The 23244-nt window shown below is 48.0% G+C and overlaps 1 protein-coding gene across 3 annotated transcripts in view; it reads left to right on the top strand.

The window, feature by feature from the left end:
- St14 (ST14 transmembrane serine protease matriptase) overlaps positions 1-23244 on the top strand; it is a 47460-nt gene that overhangs the window by 11482 nt on the left and 12734 nt on the right. For 2 of the 3 annotated variants that reach the window (XM_021235538.2, XM_005084446.4), the window contains 7 exons: positions 17277-17436; positions 17691-17818; positions 17980-18050; positions 19260-19417; positions 19587-19622; positions 19873-20113; positions 22879-23018. In XM_021235538.2, coding sequence (XP_021091197.1) covers positions 17277-17436; positions 17691-17818; positions 17980-18050; positions 19260-19417; positions 19587-19622; positions 19873-20113; positions 22879-23018 — 934 coding nt within the window. Of the gene's footprint in view, positions 1-6263; positions 6522-17276; positions 17437-17690; positions 17819-17979; positions 18051-19259; positions 19418-19586; positions 19623-19872; positions 20114-22878; positions 23019-23244 lie in introns of those variants that run through there. The other variant, XM_021235539.2, reaches the window with a different exon arrangement.

Raw genomic sequence — 23244 nt, 5'->3', positions numbered from 1 at the left:
ACCACCACCACTACCACGACCACCACCACCACCATCCAGACTTATTAAATATCTTAATCCGTGCTACAACTGTAGAACTAAAACATAGCCCCTCTGCTTCCTTCCCCCATCATGTTGACAGTCTAGGAGGGGGTCTGTCTCAGAGGAAGTCTGATGGGTGGTAAAGGCCAGGAATTAACTATAACCTTCCATATCTGTTATGCAGATCTAATCAACCACTGTGGAAAATTGAAGGGAAAAAATGCACCTGTATAGGCTTTTCTTTATTCTCTGAAACATATGACACTCCATCAGTTTACATATATTTACATCATTTAGAGATAATCTGAAGTGTACAGAAGGATGTGTAAAAGTTCTGTACAAATAGTACTTCCTTTTATGTAAGTGACTGCACCTGGGGACCCACAGACTTTGGCATCCAGTGAAACCGGGAATTAGGGATGGGTGAGTTTTCCAGAACAAATATGACTTCTCTTTCAGTCTATCTTCGTTTTCCTTTGAAAGGACTTTTTGACTCATCACCCAAGCTTTCCCAGCTACTTGAATGTGTTAACAGAAATGCAGCAATAATGATGAGGTTGTTCCTGGCCACCAGCAGCCCCGTGAAACCCACTGGGTCAGATCTTTTGTGCTGTTGGGTTTAGATCAAGTTCATGGAAATATGACTAATGATGAGGCTAAGCCAGGTGGCCAGAGGGCTGGAAGATACTCCGTTTGACCGATTGGAGGAATCAGACATGGTCAGCGGGAGAAAGCAGGAACAAGCGCAGTGTTAATAGCCAAGGAGTCTTTTCAAAGGTGATCGCACTGGAGAGCGGAAGGACTTGTACTGTCCGTGTCCAGCAAGAATGAGATTTCCTGCAGATTGGAAAGCTCAAGAGCGGGATGTCACCTCAAGTCTGTCCCACTCAAAGACTGGCTCTCCAAAGGCCCCCCTAGCTGCCACCTCCTGAGAGTCTCAGCGGGAAGGGCTCCTTCGTTTGCATGTTGAGTCCTTTCACGCCCGACCTATCTTTAGAGCTGCGGCTTAATTAGGGGCCTGGGAGCCACAGAGCAGAATCTCACCAATTTGTGGAGGCTTGAGGGTTTTGTCTGCAGATCCGAGGGCCTCCCGAGGCACAAAGGAATTGTGGTGTCTATATATCGTGTGTTATTCCTCAATCACAGAAAAGAACTCCACCCATCTATTGGTAGAAGCAATTCCTTCAGCTCTTTCCAGGGAACTTTGTACAGTGAGAAACAGAAGAGGAAAAAGCCAACATTCCCTAAGTCCCACACAATGAGTATTTAGATGTCATTTTAAAAATGATCCATTATTTAAGCTCAAACAGATTAGTGACTGAGGGGCCAAAGAGTTTGGGGGACAGGAAGAAGGTAGGTGTGGTTCAGAAAGACAATGGGCTGGGTGTAGTGGCACATACCTTTAATGCTAGCACTCAGGAGGCAGAAACAGGTGGATCTCTGTGAGTTTGAGGCCAGCCTGGTCTACATAGTGAGTGCCAGACAGCCAGGACTATGTGGAGAGATCCTGTCTCAGACCTATCCCACCTCCCCAGCCAAAAGTCAACAGGAGGGACCTTATGGTTGGGAGAGAACTTTGTGTTGGAGTGGCACACAGGCTTGTCCATAGTGGACATGGGAGCCTATCCCCGTGGTATGGCACGTGGAAAGACACACACGTGTACAAGTCAGACAGGAAATCTGGGTAAATTCTGTGGGTTGTGTCAATGCCACACTAGTCAGGCTTTTAGAAAACTTTTGAAAGTGCTACCACAGGGGGCGCTCAGGCGAAGCCTAGAGAGTTTCTCATTATTTCTCACAATATTATGGAAATCTGAATTATCTCAACAAAAATTGCAATAATAAAAAACATACTAGTCTGGCCGGGCGTTGGTGGCGCACACCTTTAATCCCAGCACTTGGGAGGCAGAGGCAGGAGGATCTCTGTGAGTTTGAGGCCAGCCTGGTCTATAGAGTGAGTTCCAGGACAGCCTCCAAAGCAATACAGAGAAACCCTGCCTCGAAGAAACCAAAAAAACAAGACAAAACAAACAAAAACATACTAGTCTGTGAAATTGGAATGTAGAGCTCAGTGAGAAGTCAAGAAAATGAATGAGAAGACGTCGGGAGATGCTGGCCACACCTCTCATTTGTGCGTGTGTGTGTGTGTGTGTGTGTGTGTGTGTGTGTGTGTGTGTGTGTGTGTGTGTGTGTGTGTGTGTGTGTGTGCGCGCGCGCGCGTGCTGTGGGTCAGCCAGGTTGTGCTCTTCTGGGCAGAGAGGATGATGAGGCGGTCGGGTCAGGTGTCAATCCCGAGCTACTGCTTCAGCCCACCCAGAGTCAAGCAGTAGATCTGGGTGAGGCGGAGGATGAAGGATGTCAGAGAGGGCTGGTAGGAGAGGCCTCTCTGGTTCTGTGGCTCAAGCAGGTGCCTGGGCTGGCCTTGATGGAGTGCCCATGCCACATCGGGGCTTGGTCTGTCCTGGGCTTGTCAAGTCTGCTCTGGGCAGGTGGATGCATGGTGGGTGGGGAAGTAAAATCAAAGGGACACAGTAGGGAGGCCCTGTCATTAGCAGGAATTAGCTAATTATGTTCTCTAAGGGGTCATTAACCCAGTTTTAAGAGAGGGAGACTGAGGCCCAATGAAAAGTATTTGCCCCAAGCGCTTAGGGGGCTCAGCCCAGAATCTGAATATAGGTCACACCCACTCCACCTCACAAAAAAGGAAGGAGATTTTTGTCAGGCAGCTCTCTTCAGTGTGTTCCTTCTCTTCTGGGAAGGAAGGTGTCTTGTAGCTGGAATGTGTGGCTTTTGTCCCCAGGCTGTGCTGGCAGCAATCCTGGGCCTCAGTTTAGCGGGGAGGCATAGAACAGTCAAGAGAGCTCCTGCTGCTCCCTGGCAGAGTCTTACTTCTGAGTGTTGTGGAAGTCAGGTAGGTCTTGGGGACTTTCTCTTATGGTCAAATAAGGAATGAAGACTTTCGGTTTGCTTTAGTCAGTGAGAGCTCCTGGCCTGTTGGTGTTCTGTTCTGATGGGCTGTAGCTCACACACGGGTGGAAATTCTACATCCACTCATTTCTCGGAATTCATGTCTGATGGGACAGTTGGGGCCAATGGCAGGGTCAGAGGGCAAAGCTGAGAGGGCTGTGTGGGAAAATGGCGAAAGGGTTCGGCCCCCACCGTGTGTCTAGGCTGGCTGGGTGAATGGAGATTGTGTGTTTCTGACAGCCCATGGGAATTGGAGGAAGATGCCTTAACTATTATGGGAGGGTCCCCATGGCAGGAAGTAAAGCCACCTTGCACCTCGGTGACTTAAAATAGACTGGCCAGAGCTGGTAAACCAGGTGCCTCTTCCCTAGTGAGGAGAAGTGGGTGAGCCTGACTGTCTGGAACTGGAAGGGGTAGGTGGAGTTTCTCAAGTGTCAGCTGCCTGAAAGTGACCCAGGCACTTGTTAAAGCCTTTCCGGATCCCAGACGCGCTGTCCCTGCCCAAGACACCAGAGTCTGGGGACCAAGAGAGAGGTGGGGGACTCCAGACACTTCTGGAATGAGCATTCTTTGCTCTAAATCATTTCTTACTAGACAAATCTGGGGTGGGGGGCAGGTTGGCTGACGTGTTCAACAGGGGCCAGAGGCGCCTCCGGGCTTTTTGCTGCATCAAATGCTGTGGCCGCAGGCTGGGTGGGAGGGGTCCAGCGTGCGCTTCCTCTTCCATCCCATTGTGTCCTCCTTAGGTTAGAGTTTGTGCCTGGTTCTGGACTGTGGTGGTGGCTGGTTGGGTGAAGCCTCTGATAATGGGATCTTGCAGTTTATCTGTGGCTGCTGGTTCCCTGGAGAAAGTCCTTCCCAGCAGGGTCCCTCTGGCAGGAAAGCCTTGGGGGATGTTGTGGGTTTGGTTCAGGCCCCTGCAAGAACCAGAATGGCCCTGTAGATTCTTGGTTTTCCAGTCCATATGAAATTTAATGTTATTACCTTTTCCCCTGTATTCCATTAAGTGTTAAAAAACAAATAACAAACAAACAAAAAGCAATGTACCAACTTAATTAAGATTCTCGACAAAAAAATGTAAATGATCATTTGAGCTGCTGTAAAAATGGTGCCCACAAGATTGAAGGTGGCCTTCCCTTCAGTTTTTAGTTACACTCTATCTTTGAAGTGCAATAAAATGAAGTGCAATAAAATGAGATACGCCGGTAATCAGCATCTTGGCCTCTGGCCCTTCTCTGACTCCGCCTGTTGCCTGCTCTGAGCTGTCCATGTCCCCCAGGTTCGGCTCCTCCAGTCCAGACAGCAAACACCAGTTCCCCTTCAGCGCTCATTCTCTACTCTGTTGCCTGAGGTAGCGGCCGACTGTGGCATGTCTGGGGTCTCTGGAACTGACTGGCAAGGTTATGCTGGGTGGGTCATTCTTGAGCAGGCAGGCGCCTTCAGAAATGCTCCGGGTTGTCTTCTTGCCGTGGTGGCCGCCAGTGGCGCTCGGCCATCGCCATTGCACTGAAGAGCCACAGGGGTGGACGTTTTACAGTCCAATGGCCCAGTGGTGGTGATATCACGGAACTGAAATCTGTCCCACCTGTTGAGTGGATACCCTGAGTCACTGATTATTTATGTCTGCCACACATCAGTGACAGCTGGCAGTGGCTAATGCACAGGCCTGAGCCACACACCTGTGTCCCCAGAAGATGACATCACCTCTGCCCCTTGACCTCGATCCCCAGCAGCAGACACAGGTTTGCACTTATCGTGGGACTGCCCTTCACCCTCCCTGAGAGTCTGAGTAACCTCTTTGGGCTTCCATGATTACCCCTGTCTTCCCAGCAGGACACACCCAACTTACAAAATGTGAGTCTGGAGTGAAGGTTTATTTTTCTCCTTCTATGGCTTGGATGAAATCTCGTTGGATCTTGTATAGTGTGATAGGGAATTGACAGTCAGTGAAAGAATTCACCCAGATCAGGCCAGATTAGAAAATGGTAAGTTTACTGAGTATACTGCAGGGAAGCCATGGATAAGGACGATAGCAGAACCACCTGCCTTAGCCAGTTGGGTGCAGCGGTTGGTGGCTTCCGTTTGAGAGCCATCCTCAATGCCACCAAACACCACCCTGCCATGCGAATGAGGGCAGTCCTGATTGGTTGGTATTTGACCATGGAGGAAGTCTAGGTTTACAGGTCACATCCCTGGTACAGGACCATGGTCAACTTGGTTGGCCACATTTAGCCTGGCCAGTTCCCGTTTCTTCTATGGCACTGTTAAGGATGCTCTCTGGACCAGGCTTGCATTATCTAAATTACCTGATAGAGACATTCCTTTCTGGTCCCTCAATGGTGGTGTTGTCTCTACAGTTAGTATTTTTGCTGTTTCTAAACATAAAGTCACTTTTTAGCTGCTTTCTCTCTAACAGGGATCATGCCCTGAGCTAACAATGGCAAATTCTTGCTTTGATTTGCTGGTCCCAGAAGCAGGGATACTATGGACTTTAGAGAGACTGTACCCTGGTAATGGGTTTGTATGTGCTGGGAACCAGGAGCCTGTCAGCGAGAGGGTCCTTCAATTGATTTGAAAAGTTTGGTTGGTTTAGCATTAAGCTTTCAGCCGTGGCTGGTTTCCTACATAATGGAATATATCAGCAAATAAAATACAAAATACAGCCGGGCGGTGGTGGCGCATGCCTTTAATCCCAGCACTCGGGAGGCAGAGGCAGGCGGATCTCTGTGAGTTCGAGGCCAGGCTGGACCGACAGCCTCCAAAACAATACAGAGAAACCCTGTCTCGTAAAAACAAACAAACAAATACAAAATACATTTTTTGCCTCTCATAAAGTTTTTATTTGCTCTCTGTTTTAAGAAGCTCTGGTCTCGAGGACCAGTGCGCTTAAAATAATAGAAAATATGATTTTCAGAGAGTTGGGTCATTTGCTAAAAGTGCCTGAGTTTGGATCCTCCACGCATCGCTGGATGGGAAGGAGATGGGCTTCTCCCTGGAGCGTGCTGGCCAGTGCACTGTAATAGGCGAGTTCCGGATTCTGTGATTATGTTTTAAAAACAAGGTGAGAGTGACCGAGAAAGACACTGTCTTCTGGCTTTCACATGTTTGAACACACAGGTGCACTCGCGTCTATACGCACCTGCAAGCACACATGTACGTACACACATACATCACACACACCAAAAAAAGAAGGAAAGACAGCTTTATTTCCTCCAGGGTTTCTGGTTTCTGCGCTCTTCCTTTCTGGGTTTCTGGACTGAACGCCCTCTCACTCCAGGAAGTTGAGTGGGAATGGATACTCTGACGTCACCCTTGCAACCCCAGCCCAGGGCTTTCCCCTTTCATGCCCCGTTCTCTGTACTGAGTTACACACTTCAGGTCACTCGTTCTCTTGTTTTCTTGGAAATTACCCTGTCCGCTTTTATCTCAGTGCCCTGGGGCCACGTCGTGTTTCTGGCTGCTACTCTGGTCAGCATCAAACTGGAGGCTGTGGACAGGAAGAGGCCGCCATAGTTACCCGGCTTCTGTTTGCGGTAAGCAAGCACCGGTTTTACGGCCCTGAGATTTGTTTGTGCACCTGCAGACACATTTACATCTAAGCAACGGAAGCAGGCAGGCACAGGTGTACTTTCTGTTGTCTCTGGCTGCTTAGGGGTCATGTGTGAAGCTACACCAGGTCGTGTGGGACTCTGCTACCTTCGTTCTTGACACCCACTCCCTCCACCGGACTCTGGGGCCGTGCACACACAAGCCTGAAATCCTGCTTCCGGTTGGAAGAGCTTAGCTCTTGTCCCGGCGTTACTTCGTTAGCAACTTTATTTTTGAGACCTTGGACAGGCCACTCCCTCTCATTCAGCCTCAGTTTCCTCATCAATAAAATGACGCAGTTAGGTAAGACGACCTCTCTGATGTCTGAAAATGGAGCCAGAAAAGCTGTGGTTATAAAAAGGAACAGGCAAGTTACTGATTAAACAGTTGTTTCTGGGTTGAGTAGCACCCCAGAACTTTTGTTTGCTCTCTAAATTCTGGAAGGTGACCACGCAGGGAGGCAGGAATTAAATCGTGGATCTGCCTCCAAGTGCTATGTGGTTCTGCAGAAGCAGGGTCTTTCCCTGCCTTCTCTGTAAATTAGGGTGACAATGGCGGTCTTGAAGGGTTCCCAGGACTGATGTGTAGGTCGGAAAATTACTCTACAGATTTAAAAATACATCTAAACATAATGACTGTTCTAAACAGTATTTCTTATACATACGTAGTCTATTCAGATTGTGTGGCTGAAGCCTTTGTGACATTTCTGTGTGTGTTCATGCAGGTAGGTGCACATGTATGTGTATGTACATGCATGTAAAGGGTCAGAGGTCAACATCAGGTATTTTCCTCAGTTTCCCTCCAACTTGAAGATTAATTTAGTTTCATTTTATACGTGAATGTTTTGTCTGCCTGTATAGACATGCAGCATGTGCATGCATTGCCTGTGGAGGCCAGAAGGGGGGGCAGTTCCACCTGGAAGTTGAGTTGGAACTCAACAAGATGCTTGTGAGCCTCCTTACAGGTGTTAGGAACCTAACCTGGGTCCTCTGCAAGAGCAACAAGTGTTTAACCAGTGGACCATCTCTCCAGTCCCCCTCCACCTTATTTATTTTGAGACAGGTTCTTTTACTGAACCTGGGGCTCACCAGTTCTGCTAGACTTGCTGGCCAGTGAGCCCAGGGATTGTCTTGTCTCCACCCAAGGCACCTGGCTTTTGTGTGGATGGTGGGGATCCAGACTGGGGTCATCTTGCTAATACACAGCAAGCACTTTATCCCTTGGTCCTTTTCCCTAGTCCGTTTCCTCATTCTTAAACATCACTGGACAACCGAGGCCCATTCTATAGTTTAAAAAAACTTATTTGCTTCTGAAGAAGAAAGCAAAACAAAACAAAACAAAATAATAAGCTAAAGAAAAGCTTAGTTGCATTCTGAAAAAGAGCAAGAAGGTGGTGGCTTCAGGAAGTTAAGCACAGCTGCTCAATATTCTTGGAAATGAAATGTTTGACTTTTGGAATAAGACATCGCCTGCATAATTAGCCCTGATGTCACATCATGGGAGTCCTCCAGTTTTACTCTTTTTCAAGGGCTTTGCATTCACGTATGAATTTCACATGCCGCCAATTAGTGTCTATAGAAGACGCCCTGGGATTTTGGTCGGGATCGTACTGAGCTGTAGATACATTTGAGGTTAGATACCTTAACAGAATTGACTCTTCAGGCATGAACAGGATACAGCAGCGCTCAACTCATTTGTCCCTGGAGTTTCGCCCATCAATGTTCTGTATTTTCTTTTTTCCCCATCTTCCTTTTTCTTCCTTCCATCCTTACTTTCTTTCCTCCTCCTCCTCCTCCTCCTCCTCCTCCTCCTCCTCCTCCTCCTCCTCCTCCTCCTCCTCCTCCTCCTCCTTCTTTTTTGTATTGTTTTGTTTTTCCAGACAGGGTTTCTCTGTGTAGCCCTGGCTGTCCTGGAACTCACTCTGTCGACTAGGCTGACCTCCAACTCACAGAGCTCCACCTGCCTTCCCCTTCCAAGTGCTGGGATCCAGGGCGTGTGCCACCACTGCCTGGCTGATGATCTGTATCTGTATTTCCAGTGTGCACATCTTGAATGTCTTTTGACAACCTTGGCCCTGAGGAGTTTGTCTTTGTGAGCTGTGGTAACTGGTAACTTTTACTATTACTTTCCAATTGTTCATTGCTGAAATACAGTAGATTTTTATTCATTGATCTTAACTTCTGCAACCTTGCTAAACAATTACAATAACTTCTATAAAATTTTAAGCTACATTGATTGATTGATGTGTGTATGCCGCATGGTAGTATATGGAGGTCAGAGGACAACTCCCAGGAGTCGGTTCTGTCTTGGTAGCGAAAAGCCTTTATCTGCTGAGCCATCTGGATGACACACAAACCGCGTGGTAATCAAATAAGGGTGGACAGGCAGCTCGATGGAACCAATCAGTCTGGAAATAAAGCTACAGTTAATTTCATGAACATTTATTTGACAAAGGTGATGCTGTGGAGAAAGGATAGTTTGTCAATAAAGATGATAGAATTATTGAAGACCTGTCTGTGAAAATGAAAAGGACTTTATCCATACCTACACCATGAAAACAAAGATCCACAGAAGCTCTTGGGTATACAGGCCCAAATCTAAAACCTAAAATCATAAAACTTCTGGAAGAAAACGTAGGGGAAAATCTTTTGCTTAGGCAAAAATTCTTAGATTAAAACATCCAAGTTTTGGGACTGGAGAGATGACTCAGAGGTTAAGAGCACTGACTGCCCTTCCAGAGTCCGGAGTTCAATTCCCAACAATCACATGGCAGCTCACAACCATCTATAAAGAGATCTGGTGCCCTCTTCTGGCCTGCAGGGATACATGTAGACAGAACACTGTACATAATAAATAAATCTTTAAAAAAAAATCCAAGCTTAATCTGTCAAAGAAAAAAATAGATAGGTTGGTTGTCATAAAATAAAAATCCTTACCCTCATCAAAAGATGTTACTAAGAAATTAATATACAAGCCACAGAGAGAGGAAAGTCTTTGGGAAAGTATAAAGTTGCATCTGGAGTATATGTAAAGAGTTCTCAAATCCAATGACAGGAACATAAGTAAGTCATTAAAAGAATAGGTAAAATGTTAGAGAAAACACTTCAGCCAAGGTCAGCCGAGGACAATGGAGTGCAAGAAAAGTTGCTCAGCATTATCAACCATCTGAGAACAGCCGCTTAAGGCCACAGTGAGAAACCACATGCATGAAAGTTAAAAGAACTGACTGCCCTGGTTTGCTTTCCATTGCTGTGATAAATACAATGACTCAGAGAAACTCGGGGGAGGAAAGACTGTAGCTGGTTTATACAATCCAGTCACAGCCTGTCATTGAAGGAAGTTGGGACAATGACTCAAATAAGAGCCAAGGCTGTCCATGGAAGAAAACTGCCTAATAGCTTTCTCCTCGTGGCTCATTCAGCTTGCTTCCTTATGTAACCCAAGACCACCTACCCACACAGTGGACTGAACCCACTGAACACAGGGATCACCTGACCCACACAGGACTGAACCCACTGAACACAGGGATCACACTACCCACACAGTGGACTGAGCCCACTGAACACAGGGATCACACGACCCACAATGGACTGAGCCCACTCACAGAAAGCAATCAGCAACCAAGAAAACGCCACACAGATGCCACAGGTCAATCTGATGAAGGCAGTTTTTCGATTGAGGTTCCATTCTCCTAGGTGGCTCTAGTTTGTGTCTGGCTGGCAAAGAACTAACCAGCACATTGACCATACCAAGTACTAGGTTTGGCGTGAATATCTAGAATTTTCATGCATTGCTGATGGGGATGTAAAATGAAACAACCACTTTGTGGAACGGTTTGGTGCCTCAGTTCAACAGATACGTGACATATGGACGCAACCCTCCGCAGTTAGATTTTTCACCCTACAGAAATGTAAGTGTAGTCTGATACAAAGACTCTTACAGGGTGTTTATGCCTACTGAGTAATTTTATTAACATAGCACGGTGGTTTGAATGGGATGCCCCCCCATTTCCTCAGGCACTTCCATACTTGGTCCCCAGTTGGTGACATTGTTTTTGGGAGGCTGAGGAGATGTGGCCTTGATGGAGGAAGTATATCCCTGGGGGTGGGCTTTGAGGTATCAAAAGCCATGTGCCATTCCCAATTTGACTTCTCTCTCTCTGCTTCCTGCTTATGGATGGAGGTAGAAACCCTCAGCTTAAAGTTCTAGCTTCCATGTTTGCCTGTGCTTCACTTTCCCGCCACGATGGTGATGGAGTTTTAATCCCTCTGAGACCCAAACAAACCCTCCCTTCAATATTGCCTTGGAGCCGGGCAGTGGTGGGGCACGCCTTTAATCCCAGCACTCGGGAGGCAGAGGCAGGCGGATCTCTGTGAGTTCGAGGCCAGCCTGGTCTACTGAGCGAGTTCCAGGACAGCCTCCAAAACAATACAGAGAAACCCTGTCTTGAAAAACCAAAAAAAACAAAAAAACAAAAAAACAAAAAAAAAAAAAACAAAAAAAACGTTGCCTTGGTCATGTGTTTCATAACAGCACTAGAAAAGTAACTAATACATGTTGAATTCTAGAAAAGAAAGCAAATTAATGTTCAGTAACAGCAGTGAGTGGTTGCTTAGAGACAGGAAATCAAGGAATAACAGGGGGGGAGGTCCTAGAAGAAAGCTTCTAAAGGCAATGCATGTTCATTATTTTGACCGTGATGTTGGGTTTCACAAGTGTAAATATGTGCTCGTGTTTTGTTAGCTTTTCATTGCCATGACCAGACTACCCGACAGAAGCTGGCCCCTAATGACGAGCTTCCACCCGCTCTGGTCAGCTCCATCTGTCAAAGGTTCTGCAGCACAACCATCTGGGGAACAAACATTGCAAATGCAAGCCTGTGGGGGATATTTCAGGGCCAACTATGACAAGGCTCCAAACTAGAGTCCCTAAGCAGGTACCGTTGATTGTATGCCACTGAGCCTCGGTGACGGGGTCTTAAACACTCGAAAGAAGGCTTGAAGAGTAAGCTGGGAACACGCCCTGAAAAATCTAAGTGATGGAGACCTGTAAAGCACAAGGGAGTGAGAACAAGACAGAGCTGCCGTGCGTGTACTCCACCGATGGCGTTCTGAGTGTCTCGCGGTGCATTTGGTTTCTGAGGCTTTTGTACTTATCTTGCTCACCATTTGTGAGTCCTGTGAACTTGGAGATTTACACATATCATGAGATCTTTCTTAGATGTATCCTTTTGGTGTTTCATTGGCAAATGTCTTCTCTGCCAGCTCAAAATTGGCCTCAAGCTTCTTCTCCTTCCCCTCTGTGGTGGTTTGAATAAGATGGCCCCATTAGCTTATATATTTGAGTGCTTGGTCACTGGTGAGTAGAACTGTTTTGAAAGGATTACAAGGATCAGGAGGTGTGACCTTGTTGGAGGAAATGTGTCCCTAGTGTGGTCTTTGAGCTTTCAAAAGACCGTGCCAGGCTGGGTGGTGGTGCACTCTTTAATCCCAGGACTGGTGGGGGGGGGGCAGGTGAATCTCTTCAAGGCCAGCCTGGTCTACAGATCCAGTTCTAGGACAGCCAGGACTACACAGAGAAACCCTGACTCCAAAAATAAAATAAAATAAAAAGACCACGCCAGGTCCAGTTCTCTCTGTAGGCCTTTGGGTCAGGATGCAGACCTCTCAGCTAATGCTCCAGCACCATGTGCGCCGCCATGTTTCCTGCCATGGTGATAATGGACTAAGCCTCTGATATTGTAAGCAAGGCCCCAGTCCAATGCTTTTCTCTGTAAGAGTTGCTGTGGTCATGATATCTCTTCCCAGCCATAGAACAGTGACCAAGACACCCTCCCTCCCTCCCTCCCTCCCTCCCTCCCTCCCTCCCTCCCTCCCTCCCTCCCTCCCTCCCCCCCCAAGACCCTGTGACTGTTGGGAAACACTCTACCAGCCTCAGTGTTATTGAAGATGGGAGTGAGACCAGGAAATGTATAGTTCAGAATCTCCAAATCTTTATCTCTGCTCAAGCAAAGAGACATGTGCCCCTCCAGACTCCCACAGCAGATGTGAAGGAGAGTTGGAGAAATTTAACCAGAGTGACTTGAGGATTCAAGGTCAGAAGAAGACTATAGTGAGAAGTGGAAGATGGGATACGGGTTTATTCCCCCAGCTGTTCCCAGATGCTAGTAGCTGCAGTGTAGATCCAGTGAGGAAATCAGAATACCACAGAATATCTACATGCTGTGGCAGTACCCAGCAGAAAATCTGACTAGATTGCTGGACAGTGGCGTATTCATGAAGAGCTTTGAACAGCCTTTGAGGTCTCATTCTGTAATGTGAATGGACAATGAAAGGTCATTGAGCATTTTAGGAAAAGCTTCAATACAAAGGAAAGATACTCAAGAAAAATATAAAGAGAAAAGCATGCATCTACAAAACAAACACAAGATACACTGAAAGAGGAAATACTAGAAAGCCTTATTAAAGCTGGGCGATGGTGGCACATACCTGTAATCCCAGCACTTGGGAGGCAGAGATAGGTGGATCTCTGAGTTCGAGGCCAGCCTGAACTACAGACTGAGTCCTGAGATAGCCAAGACTCCACAGAGAAACCCTATCTCAAACAAACAAGCAAACAAACAACAACCAAACCAAAACAAACCAAAACAAAAAACTTATTAAAGTTTGGTTGGAAACATGAACAGACATAGTAAAAAGGCTAAAGAAAGATGGCTGATACAGAGAAAGGGTAAGTAAGGATTGATACAGCGAGGAAAAGATGGCTCATACAGAGAAAGGGTAAGTAAGGATTGATATAGCGAGGAAAAGATGGCTGATACAGAGAAAGGGTAAGTAAGGATTGATACAGCGAGGAAAAGATGGCTGATACAGAGAAAGGGTAAGTAAGGATTGATACAGCGAGGAAAAGATGGCTCATACAGAGAAAGGGTAAGTAAGGATTGATACAGCGAGGAAAAGATGGCTGATACAGAGAAAGGGTAAGTAAGGATTGATACAGCGAGGAAAAGATGGCTCATACAGAGAAAGGGTAAGTAAGGATTGATACAGCGAGGAAAAGATGGCTGATACAGAGAAAGGGTAAGTAAGGATTGATATAGCGAGGAAAAGTGGATCGGAGAGAAGGGAGGAGAGGAATAAATCAAGAAATATCATAAGAAGGTTTCTTAGATTGAAACATAGAAATTTCCAAACTCAGAGGACATATGGCAACTTCAGCATAATGAAATTCAGAGTCTATTCAGGGTCCACTTGGGAGTTTTCAGAGAAAGATAAACCATTAAATAGAAGCAAACAAATTTATGTTTCTCAGAAGCAAAATTAGAAATGCAGTGTTTTCAAAGTTCAAAATGGAAATTATTTTAGCACTATAATTCTGTACCCATGCCAACAATCAACAAATTTGAGTGATATATATATATATATGTAATATTATATATTGTTTATTTATATTTTTGAGATAGGGTCTCTTTATGTGGTCTGATTGTTCTAGAATTCACTATGTATACTGGGCTGGCCTTGTGCTCACTGAGGTCAACCTGCTTCTGCCTCCTGAATGCCTGAATGCTGAGATTAAACCTCTCTCTCTCTCTCTCTCTCTCTCTCTCTCTCTCTCTCTCTCTCGCTCTCGCTCTCGCTCTCGCTCTCTCTCTTTCTCTCACACACACACACAAAGAGATGAATAGATACAAATAAAAATAATATTTAAAAGCATATAAAGTGGGGCTGGAGAGATGAGTCAGCGTTTAAGAACACTGGCTGCTCTTCCAGAGGACATGGGTTCAATTCCCAGCACCTGTATGGCAGTTCACAAGTGTCTGTAACTCCAGTTCCAGGGGATCTGACACCTTCACACCAATGCACATAAAATAAAGTTAAATTAAAAAAAAGATGTAAGTATCATAACTTTTCCTTCTCACAAAGCTGCTAAAATCGCAGTAAACTTTGGCTCATGATTGTAATTGGAGAACTCAAAGCTGAGGCAGGAGAATCACTGAGTTCAAGCTCATCCTGGGCTATATAGTGAGCTCCAGTGTAGCCTAGGCTATATTGCTCATAAAACCAATAAAAAACAAAAACAACAACAAAACATCAAAAACCAAGTAAAGGTAGAACGAACCAAAGAGATGAAGACATGGAGTTTTAGCAAACAGAGGCTTCAACACAAGACAGTCAGAGGAAGCTCCCGGATAATGGGGACAGAGGGCGCTGGCAGATGCCAGAAAAGACTGAGGGCGCTGGGAGAAAGGCTCACAGGGAGAAAATGAAGTGAGTTATTTGACAGACTTCATATGTGGAAGGTTGAGAAGAATTAAAAGGTTTTAGTAGTAGTTCTATGTAAAAACCGAGTGTTTATTGAAATCTAAATAAATGAAGCAAATTATGCAGGAGAGGAAACAATAATGACTGAAATAATGTAATGAGAAGAACAGAAAGATTTATTGATTGATTTATTTACTCATTTTTTTTTTGTAGTTGTTTGGTTTAGGAGAGTTGTTTTGTTTTTCGACAGGGTCTTGCTATATAGCCCAGGCTGGTCTGGTGTTTGCTGTGTAGTTCAGGCTTGCTTCAAACTGGCAACCCTACTGTCCCTTGCCTGTTGAGTGTTCGGGATATACAACTATAACAAATGCCTCCCAAACGCTGGGACTAAAGGTGTGCCCCACCACCAGCTAGCTGGTGGTTTTTTTGTTTGTTTTGTTTTTAAACTTTTTTTAGCTTCCTTGGGCACCTGCACTCACATGCATATATCCACACACGGATACTCGTAATTTTAAAAAGCTAGCTGAGTGTGGAGGTGCATGCCTTTAATCCCAACAGTGTGGGAGGCAGAGACAGGGGTAGCTCTGTGATTTTGAGCTCAGTCTGTTCTATGTGGTGACTTCTGGAAGAAGTAGAATGAATGATTTTTAAGTGCCTACCTCTGAGATGTGTGGGGTCAACTAAGTAACGGCATGAGACTTTGAGATGTAAATATTCTAGTGTGGCAGTGGGTGGCTTCTATCATATCAGTGTTAACGCTGTGATGAGGTGGCAGAGGGGATGTTGGTTCAGGCAGTGAATACAAAGCTTTTGGCTGCTCAGGGTGCTGGGAATGAGGGCTTAGCCCTAGAACACTTACACTGCTCTCTCCTCTAACACCCACGACCAGGGAACATGGTGTTAGAGGGGCAGAAAGAATGTAACAGCTTGGAGCTACTCAGGAGGGCTGCAGAACCGCCATTTTGGGGCAAGACTGAGCCATTACAATCATGAACTCACAGCAGCTGTGACTGCTTCCGTTAGCTCTGCGCTGTCAGCAGCCAGCAGTCAGACACGGATGTAGGAGGGGCTTGGGGTCCCCACCTCTCATTTCTGAGCCTACAATGAATAGTTTCAGGGAAAGGGGAAATCATTGTCTTCCCTTGTGTCCCCACTGGTGACTCCCAAGTCTCCAGTGGATAATTCCCATTCAATCGTCACACACGTGGCCCTGGTTAGATTCAATGGGTCATAAAACTAGAAGTCATAAATCTGGGAAAGAGACGGTTAGGAAGAATGGGGTGTGGTAGGGGTGGGGCCTGAGGAGATGACTCAGTGGTTAATAGCACTGGCTGCTCTTCCAGAGGACCTGGGTTCAATTCCCAGCACCAGCACCCACGGGGCAGCTCACAACTGTCTGTAACTCCCAGATCTGACACTCTCATATAGACATACATGCAAAACACCAATGCACATAAAATAGAAATAAATAACTGAAAAAAGAATCGGGGAGCTGAAGGGTAGGATGGAGATGGAGAGGACGTGGGAAGAGTCGTCCGAATGTGTCATACACATACATATGAGATTGTTTAAGAACAGCCATCAAGGTGGCGGGGCAGCTAAAGGCCTTTGCCACCAAGATTGGCAACTGAATTTTAACGCGCGCGCGCACACACACACACACACACACACACACACACACACACACACACACACACACACGGTTTAAAAGAAGGGAAGTTGGTTGGAGCTTGACTTACAGTACCTAGGTAACGGAGGTGGTGCCTTAGAAACCTGAGACAGCTCTGCAGCTGAGGTAGTCATGGTGGGGCCATTGCTTTTTCTTGCCAATAGCAGGGGTAGCGCTGCGAGACAGGGTGGGCAATTTCCATCCTGCCCACAGGATTTCTGGCCTGCATTAGGTAACTGCATTAGTTACAGCTGAGGCTGGTCTTAGACGTCTGCACAGTGGCACTTTGTTTCCTGGGCTGTTTGCTCTCCCTACATTTAGGCAGCCACCTATACCAGAGATGTTTTGCACAAGTCCAGATCTTCAAGGCTGGTGTGTACACTCCGGAAGTCCTGTACTTGTTTGGTTTTGTCTTGAGAAAGGGTCTCGTGTAGCTCAGGCTGACTACAACAAACTCCTCACGCAGCTGAACTAACTGGTCCTGAATTCCTGCTCCTCTGACCCCAAGTTCTAAGTGCTGGACTCGTGGGACTATGCCAGCACACCCTGGTCCGGGTTTTGTTAAGCAGCTCATGCCCACCAACCGCGAGGTGTGGCCGGAAGCCCCTCCATTTGGGTGTTGGAATAGGCGGAGGCCCTGGCACTTCGGGGCGCAGCCCCCATTTTGCCCAGTCTTAGTTCTTCCAAGCTCACAGGTGTCACTGAACTTCCGGGGCTGGGAAGCTATTGTGGGGGAGCGTCTCTGAGTCGTGAAACATCTTTCTGTTTAGAACATGAATGGCTTTGAGGAGGGTGTGGAGTTCCTGCCTGTGAACAATGCCAAGAAGGTGGAGAAGCGAGGCCCCCGGCGCTGTGTGGTGCTTGTGGCCCTGCTGGTCAGTTTCCTCCTGCTGTCACTCGTGGCTGGCCTGCTGGTGTGGCACTTCCACTGTGAGTACAGTGGGGGCTGCGGGAGGGTGACATAGGGGTGGCGTTCGCTCTTCCCAGAGTAGACAGACGGAAGAGCCTCCACGATGGACAGGGAGAATGGGGTAGGGATGAGGGTGGGTCGGAGGCCACGGTGGTGAATGATGGGGACTGGTCAGGTCTGAGCTCCTTGGTATTTCTTCCTCCCAGCTGAGGGCGGCAGGGTGGGACGGGTAAAGTTGTGGCGTTGTCCGTGACCACTTCTTGGCATTTGGCAGACTCCAATGTTCGGGTCCAAAAGGTCTTCAATGGCCACCTGAGGGTCACGAACGAGAACTTTCTGGATGCCTATGAGAACTCAAACTCCACGGAGTTCATAAGCCTGGCCGACCAGGTGAAGGAAGCGGTGAGTCCCAGGGGCAGTCTTTTGCCCTGCCTGGCCCAGCACCCCACAGCTCATCTTTGCCTCCAGATCCCTGGACTGGGGTGGGCTACAGCATGGAACAGCGTGGGGAAGGGGTCATTTCTACTATTTGGCCAGCTTTATGCCCTGTCCTCTCCCCTCAGCTGAAGCTGCTGTACAGTGAAGTCCCTGTCCTGGGGCCCTACCACAAGCGGTCGGCTGTGACTGCATTCAGGTGTGTGCTGGCTTTGGCGTGGTGGTGTGGGTCTTGCCTGGGGAACAGATCATGTGTCTGTCCCTCGTGCAGCTGACTTAGAAGACCTGGTCCTTCTGTCGCCAAGGCAGGGAATGATGGTAGTGGCTCTGGCTGGGGATAGTCCACAAACACCATTCTGACAGGAACTGCCACATGGGCTACGTTCAGAAAGACATTGATTTTCCAGATTTAGGTTTGAGGGAGTTGGGGCGCCCAGGAAGGCTTCAGAGTGCAAACTTTTCTTTTTTTGAGACAGTGCTTTTCTGTTTAGCATTGTCCTGGAGCTCTGTAGACCAGGCTGGGCTCAAACTCAGAGATCTCCTGCCTCTGTCTCTCGAGTGCTGGAATTAAAGGTGTGTGTCACCGCTTGGCTTTTTTTTTTTTTTTAGTAGACTTTCTGCCCAAAGTATTCAATTGCTTTCATTATTTCCTGCAGCACTGGGGGTGGAACCCATCGCCTCCCATATGTGAGGCAAGGCCACTACCAATGAGCCACAAGACAGCTAACTCCTCCCCATTTTTGAGACATGCTCTCACTGTGTTGCCTACACTGGTCTCAAACTTGTGGACTTGGGTGACCTTCTGGCCTTAGCCTCCTGAGTAGCTGGGACTGTAGGCTGGAGTCACTGTGCCTGGCTCCCAATGTACTGGCGTGTTGTCCTGTGAGATGACCACGGGGCCTTACAGATGCTAAGCACTCTTGCCACCAAGCTGATAACCTCTGCCTCTTCTTCGGAAACATCACTCCCCAAGCTGCCCAGGTTAGCCTCAGACTTTCGATCCTCTTGGCTCAGCATCTGGGATTGCAGGTGTGTGTTGCCACACCCAGCTCCAAAGTACTTGTGTTTTGTTTGTTTGGTGGAAGCTTCTGGAATACAGGGTAGCAGGCGGCATTCTCACATCCGTCTCAAATGAGCAATCAGAGACCCACGGAGATACTACGGAGATGCTGTGAGCTCAAGCCTAGCCCAGGCTTCCTCTTCACTTCTAAACTTGAGCTGGCCCCAGGATCTGTCTGCTTGAGGGCTGAGACCAAGAGAGCAAGCTGGGGTCAAGTGGGTGGGCGGCACAGCGAGCCTGAGGCAGGCGAGTGTCTCTCAGAGCAGCCTGAACTACTGCGTGTGCTTGTTGGTAACAGAGAATGTAGGTCTCTGGAACCCCCATCTTAGGCTCCCCGTGTCTCTCCAGTGAGGGCAGTGTCATCGCCTACTACTGGTCAGAGTTCAGCATTCCCCCGCACCTGGCAGAAGAGGTTGACCGAGCCATGGCTGTGGAGCGAGTGGTCACATTGCCACCTCGAGCACGGGCACTGAAATCCTTCGTGCTGACCTCCGTGGTGGCCTTCCGTGAGTACCGGGCAGACCAGGGTGGGAATGTGCGGCCCAGCCTGCAGAGGAGAATGGGGCCACAGGTGTCCCTGCTTGCTGACTGGCACCTCCCTTTTGGTAATAAGGAAGCAAGAGTAAGGAAGTTGATTGTTTTGGTGAAACGCTTGCCTTCTTTTTTGTTCTTCAGCCACTGACCCCAGACTGCTGGGGAGGACTCAGGACAGTAAGTATCATGCTGACCCCTGGTGGGAAAGAAAGGGATCTTGTCAGATGCCCCGAGCCGTGGGGGCCCCCAGAAGTCAACTGGTGCTGAAGGACAGGCATCCCTTCTTTTTTTTCCCGTCCCCTCCAAGCAGCTCCCGTTTCTTGGGTCTAGCAGAGCTTTCCGGTGGTTTGAGATGTCCTGGGGGTGGGGCTAGGTCGGGGGTGTGGCCTGCAGGGTCTACACATTCCTTCCGTCTTGTCTCACACAGACAGCTGCAGTTTCGCCCTGCATGCGCATGGTGGGGAGGTGATGCGCTTCACCACCCCCGGCTTCCCTAACAGCCCCTACCCAGCGCATGCCCGCTGCCAGTGGGTCCTGCGGGGGGATGCCGACTCTGTGCTGAGCCTCACCTTCCGCAGCTTCGATGTCGCTCCCTGTGACGAGTTTGGCAGTGACCTGGTCACCGTATATGATACCCTGAGCCCCATGGAGCCTCATGCTGTGGTGAGGTGAGTGTCCTGGGACGCGCGGGAGGTCCTGACTGAGGGAGCCTTGGCCCTTGCGGGGATAAACCATTTGAACTGATTGTGGTAGAGGTCTGGGATCTAGTTGGTGGCATTGGTCCACGGGCCACTGTGAATCAGACAGTGGAGGGCAGGTTTGGTCCACACCAGCATGAGCTCCAGGAAGCAGGCCAGGAGGTCCTCACCGTTGGCAGCGTCAAGGCTGGTGTACACCCAGCGGAGAAGCACGGGCCTCCCTGACTGCGGAGAGCACTCCAGTCTGCTGCCAGAAAGGCAGCTTTATGATCAACTAGGTATAGGTAGGCATGCAGCTCAGTTACCATTGAAAAGGTGGCTTGTTACAGTTTCCAAGAGGAAGGGACGCGGTATAACACAGGTTAGCACAACACAGCTCACCTCAGCATACAGAGTAACACGGGAAGCTCCAGGTCAGCTGGGAGATGGAGGGAGTAAGGGAGATTTCATGGTTCACTTGAGAAGCAAAACCAACGTGGGTGAACAGACTTCAGATTGGCTTATTGGGACCATCTCAGCAGTCTCTGGAGCCCGGAGTGCCCCTGGCTGCCTGCTACCAGACCCCCGCATGTACAGGCTGTGCCGGCTCTGGATTGGCAGACATCTGAAAGGTCTTGGTAGGCGTGGCTCTTGCTGGTACCAAGAGGGCTAAGCCACAGAGGTCAGAGCATCAGAATCACAGAAACTAAAGGTATTATGAATATACCTGCTGGAGGGGAGTTGGCCCAAGATGGGTGCCCCAATAGCCCCATGTCAGGATGGGGTTCTTTTCACACATGTCAAGGTCTTGGGGTATGGTCAGCCTCTCCTTGACACAGTAGGTCAAAGCCTTCTATCCCTGTTGTCTCAAACCAAGACAGAAACATTTTCTGACACAGCTAGGCAGTCAGGACTATGCTGCTCTCTCATCTCTCTAAAAGTAAGTTTTCCATCTGTTAATTATGTAAATAAGAAATACGCCCCCTCCCATACACCCAAAAAGAAACCTAAAGCCAAGTGATTATACTGTATTTGGTTGTTTTCTTGTTTGCTTTTCTGTTGTTTTTTTTGGTTGTTGTTGTTGTTATTTTTGGTTTTGGTTTTGAGATGGGGCTCTATGCAGATAAAGCAGGCCTCAAACTCACAGAGACCTGCCTGCCTCTGCTTCCTGAGGTGGGATTAGAAAAGTGCACCCATTTGTCACATACTACTCATAGCATCTTGGGCAAACTTCTTAACCTCTCGGTGATTCAGTGTCCTTATCTGTGACGTGGTGGTTCTAGTGCCTACTGTAGATTGTCATGGAGATTTTGAGACAGTATTTGAAAACATTGGCTGGGGCTGTAGCTCAGTAGTTGAGAGGTTGTGTGGGGTTGTAGCTTAGTAAGTAGTTGAGTGCTTGTTTGAGGCTGTAGCTCAGCAGCTGAAAGGCTGTGTGGGACTGAGTTCATCCTCAGCTCTGAAAAGAAATGAACACAAACCATCCGCTGAGAACTATGCCAAGATATTTTCAAAAGATTTATTTTTATCATTGTTTCTTATCCATAGATATGATATGTGAGTGAATGTCATGAGTATGAGAGGCCAGAGGGGGGTGCCAGATGCCCAGGAGCTGGAGTTGTGGGCAGTTGTGAGCTGTCCAACAAGGGTGCGGGGAATGGAACTCAGGTTCTCTGGGAGGGCAGCAAGTGCTCTTAATCACTGAGCCATCTCTCCAGTCTCCGTTTGGCATGTTCTTCATGAGAAAATATTAAGAAGGCAGAGGCAGCCAGTCTGTGGTGGTGTATGCCTTTAATCCCGGTAATTGGGATGCAGAGACAGGCGGATCTCTGTGAGTTCGAGGCCAGCCTGGTCAAAACAAGCAAGCAAGCAAACAAACAAACAGAGTAATCTCTAGCTTCCTGTTTGCCAGCAGCTGTCAGGTGGGCCAGGCTGGGTGTGCACAAGTCCCTGCGGGAGCTATGAGGAAGAGACCGTGTAGTGTGCTTTCACCCGAGGCTCTGTGCTTCTCCAGGCTCAGTTAAAGCATCCAGACTGGCTCTAAGGCCAAGGAAGGTTATGTCATGTGCAGGGTTTATGTGTAATGCAGTGTCCACAAATATTCTTATGATAGACATACCCATCATGGTACTAACCCACTGAAGTTTGCAAGAAGCCTCTAGTCTGTTGCCAAGGAGACAGCTGAACAGCACTTGAGGACTCTGAGGGTCCCAAACTCCATGGAGCCCCAGACCGGTCCATAGCTCAGGGAGCTATGCAGATTAGCCTTGGAAAGGGCCACAAATTCCAACACACTACTGAGGGTTCTCACTGTGCAGCTTGTAGGAGACAAGGATGCTCCAGCTGCACAGTAGTCACTAAAATAAGTAACATTGGTTAGATTTATACCTGATAAACCATTTGGAACAATAAAATTAAAAAATATTAAATTTTAGCTTGGCATGGAGGTGCATGCCTGAAACCCCAGCACTCAGGAGACTAAGGCAGAAGGATGGGAATTTGTGATTAGCCTAGGCACTACCCAGTGAGACCCATTTCCCAAAACAGTCTTACTCTGTAGCCCAGACTAGCCTTGAGCCCTCAGCCTGCCATTGCTGGGGTTTCAGGTATGTGTTACCATGTCTTGTTTTCCTGAAAGCCTTTTGACCCTTCTTCTGTTAGGAATGAGGTCCCCGGGCCTCTCTGTTGATAGCTAGGTTGTGTGGGAAAGGTGTGGGTTTTGTCTGTGTCACTAACTCCATTTCTCTGCCCTGCAGGCTGTGTGGCACCTACCCTCCCTCCTACAACCTGACTTTCCTCTCCTCCCAGAACGTCTTCCTGGTCACATTGATAACCAACACTGATCGGCGACATCCTGGCTTTGAGGCCACTTTCTTCCAGCTGCCCAAGATGACCAGTAAGGATGAGCAGGGCCAACGATGGGCATGCTGTCAAGCTACAGACAGGTGCAGGCCTTAGAGGGTCTGAGCCCAGGAGGTGGGCAGACTGGCCCTTCATGGGGCCAGGCTGGAAGCCGAGACCAAAGAGCATTTTGCTGACCACCCAGGCCAGGGGCCATTCTCTTCATTATTTTTCAACAGAGACTCAGTGTGTAGCCCTGGCTGTCCTGGTACTCACTATGT

This window comes from Mesocricetus auratus, unplaced genomic scaffold (assembly GCF_017639785.1).
Source record: "Mesocricetus auratus isolate SY011 unplaced genomic scaffold, BCM_Maur_2.0 Super-Scaffold_100022, whole genome shotgun sequence".
In the NCBI taxonomy this organism is placed as follows: Eukaryota; Metazoa; Chordata; class Mammalia; order Rodentia; family Cricetidae; genus Mesocricetus; species Mesocricetus auratus.
The sequence above is the reverse complement of the archived record's forward strand: the minus strand, read 5'-3'. Positions and strand labels throughout refer to the sequence as shown.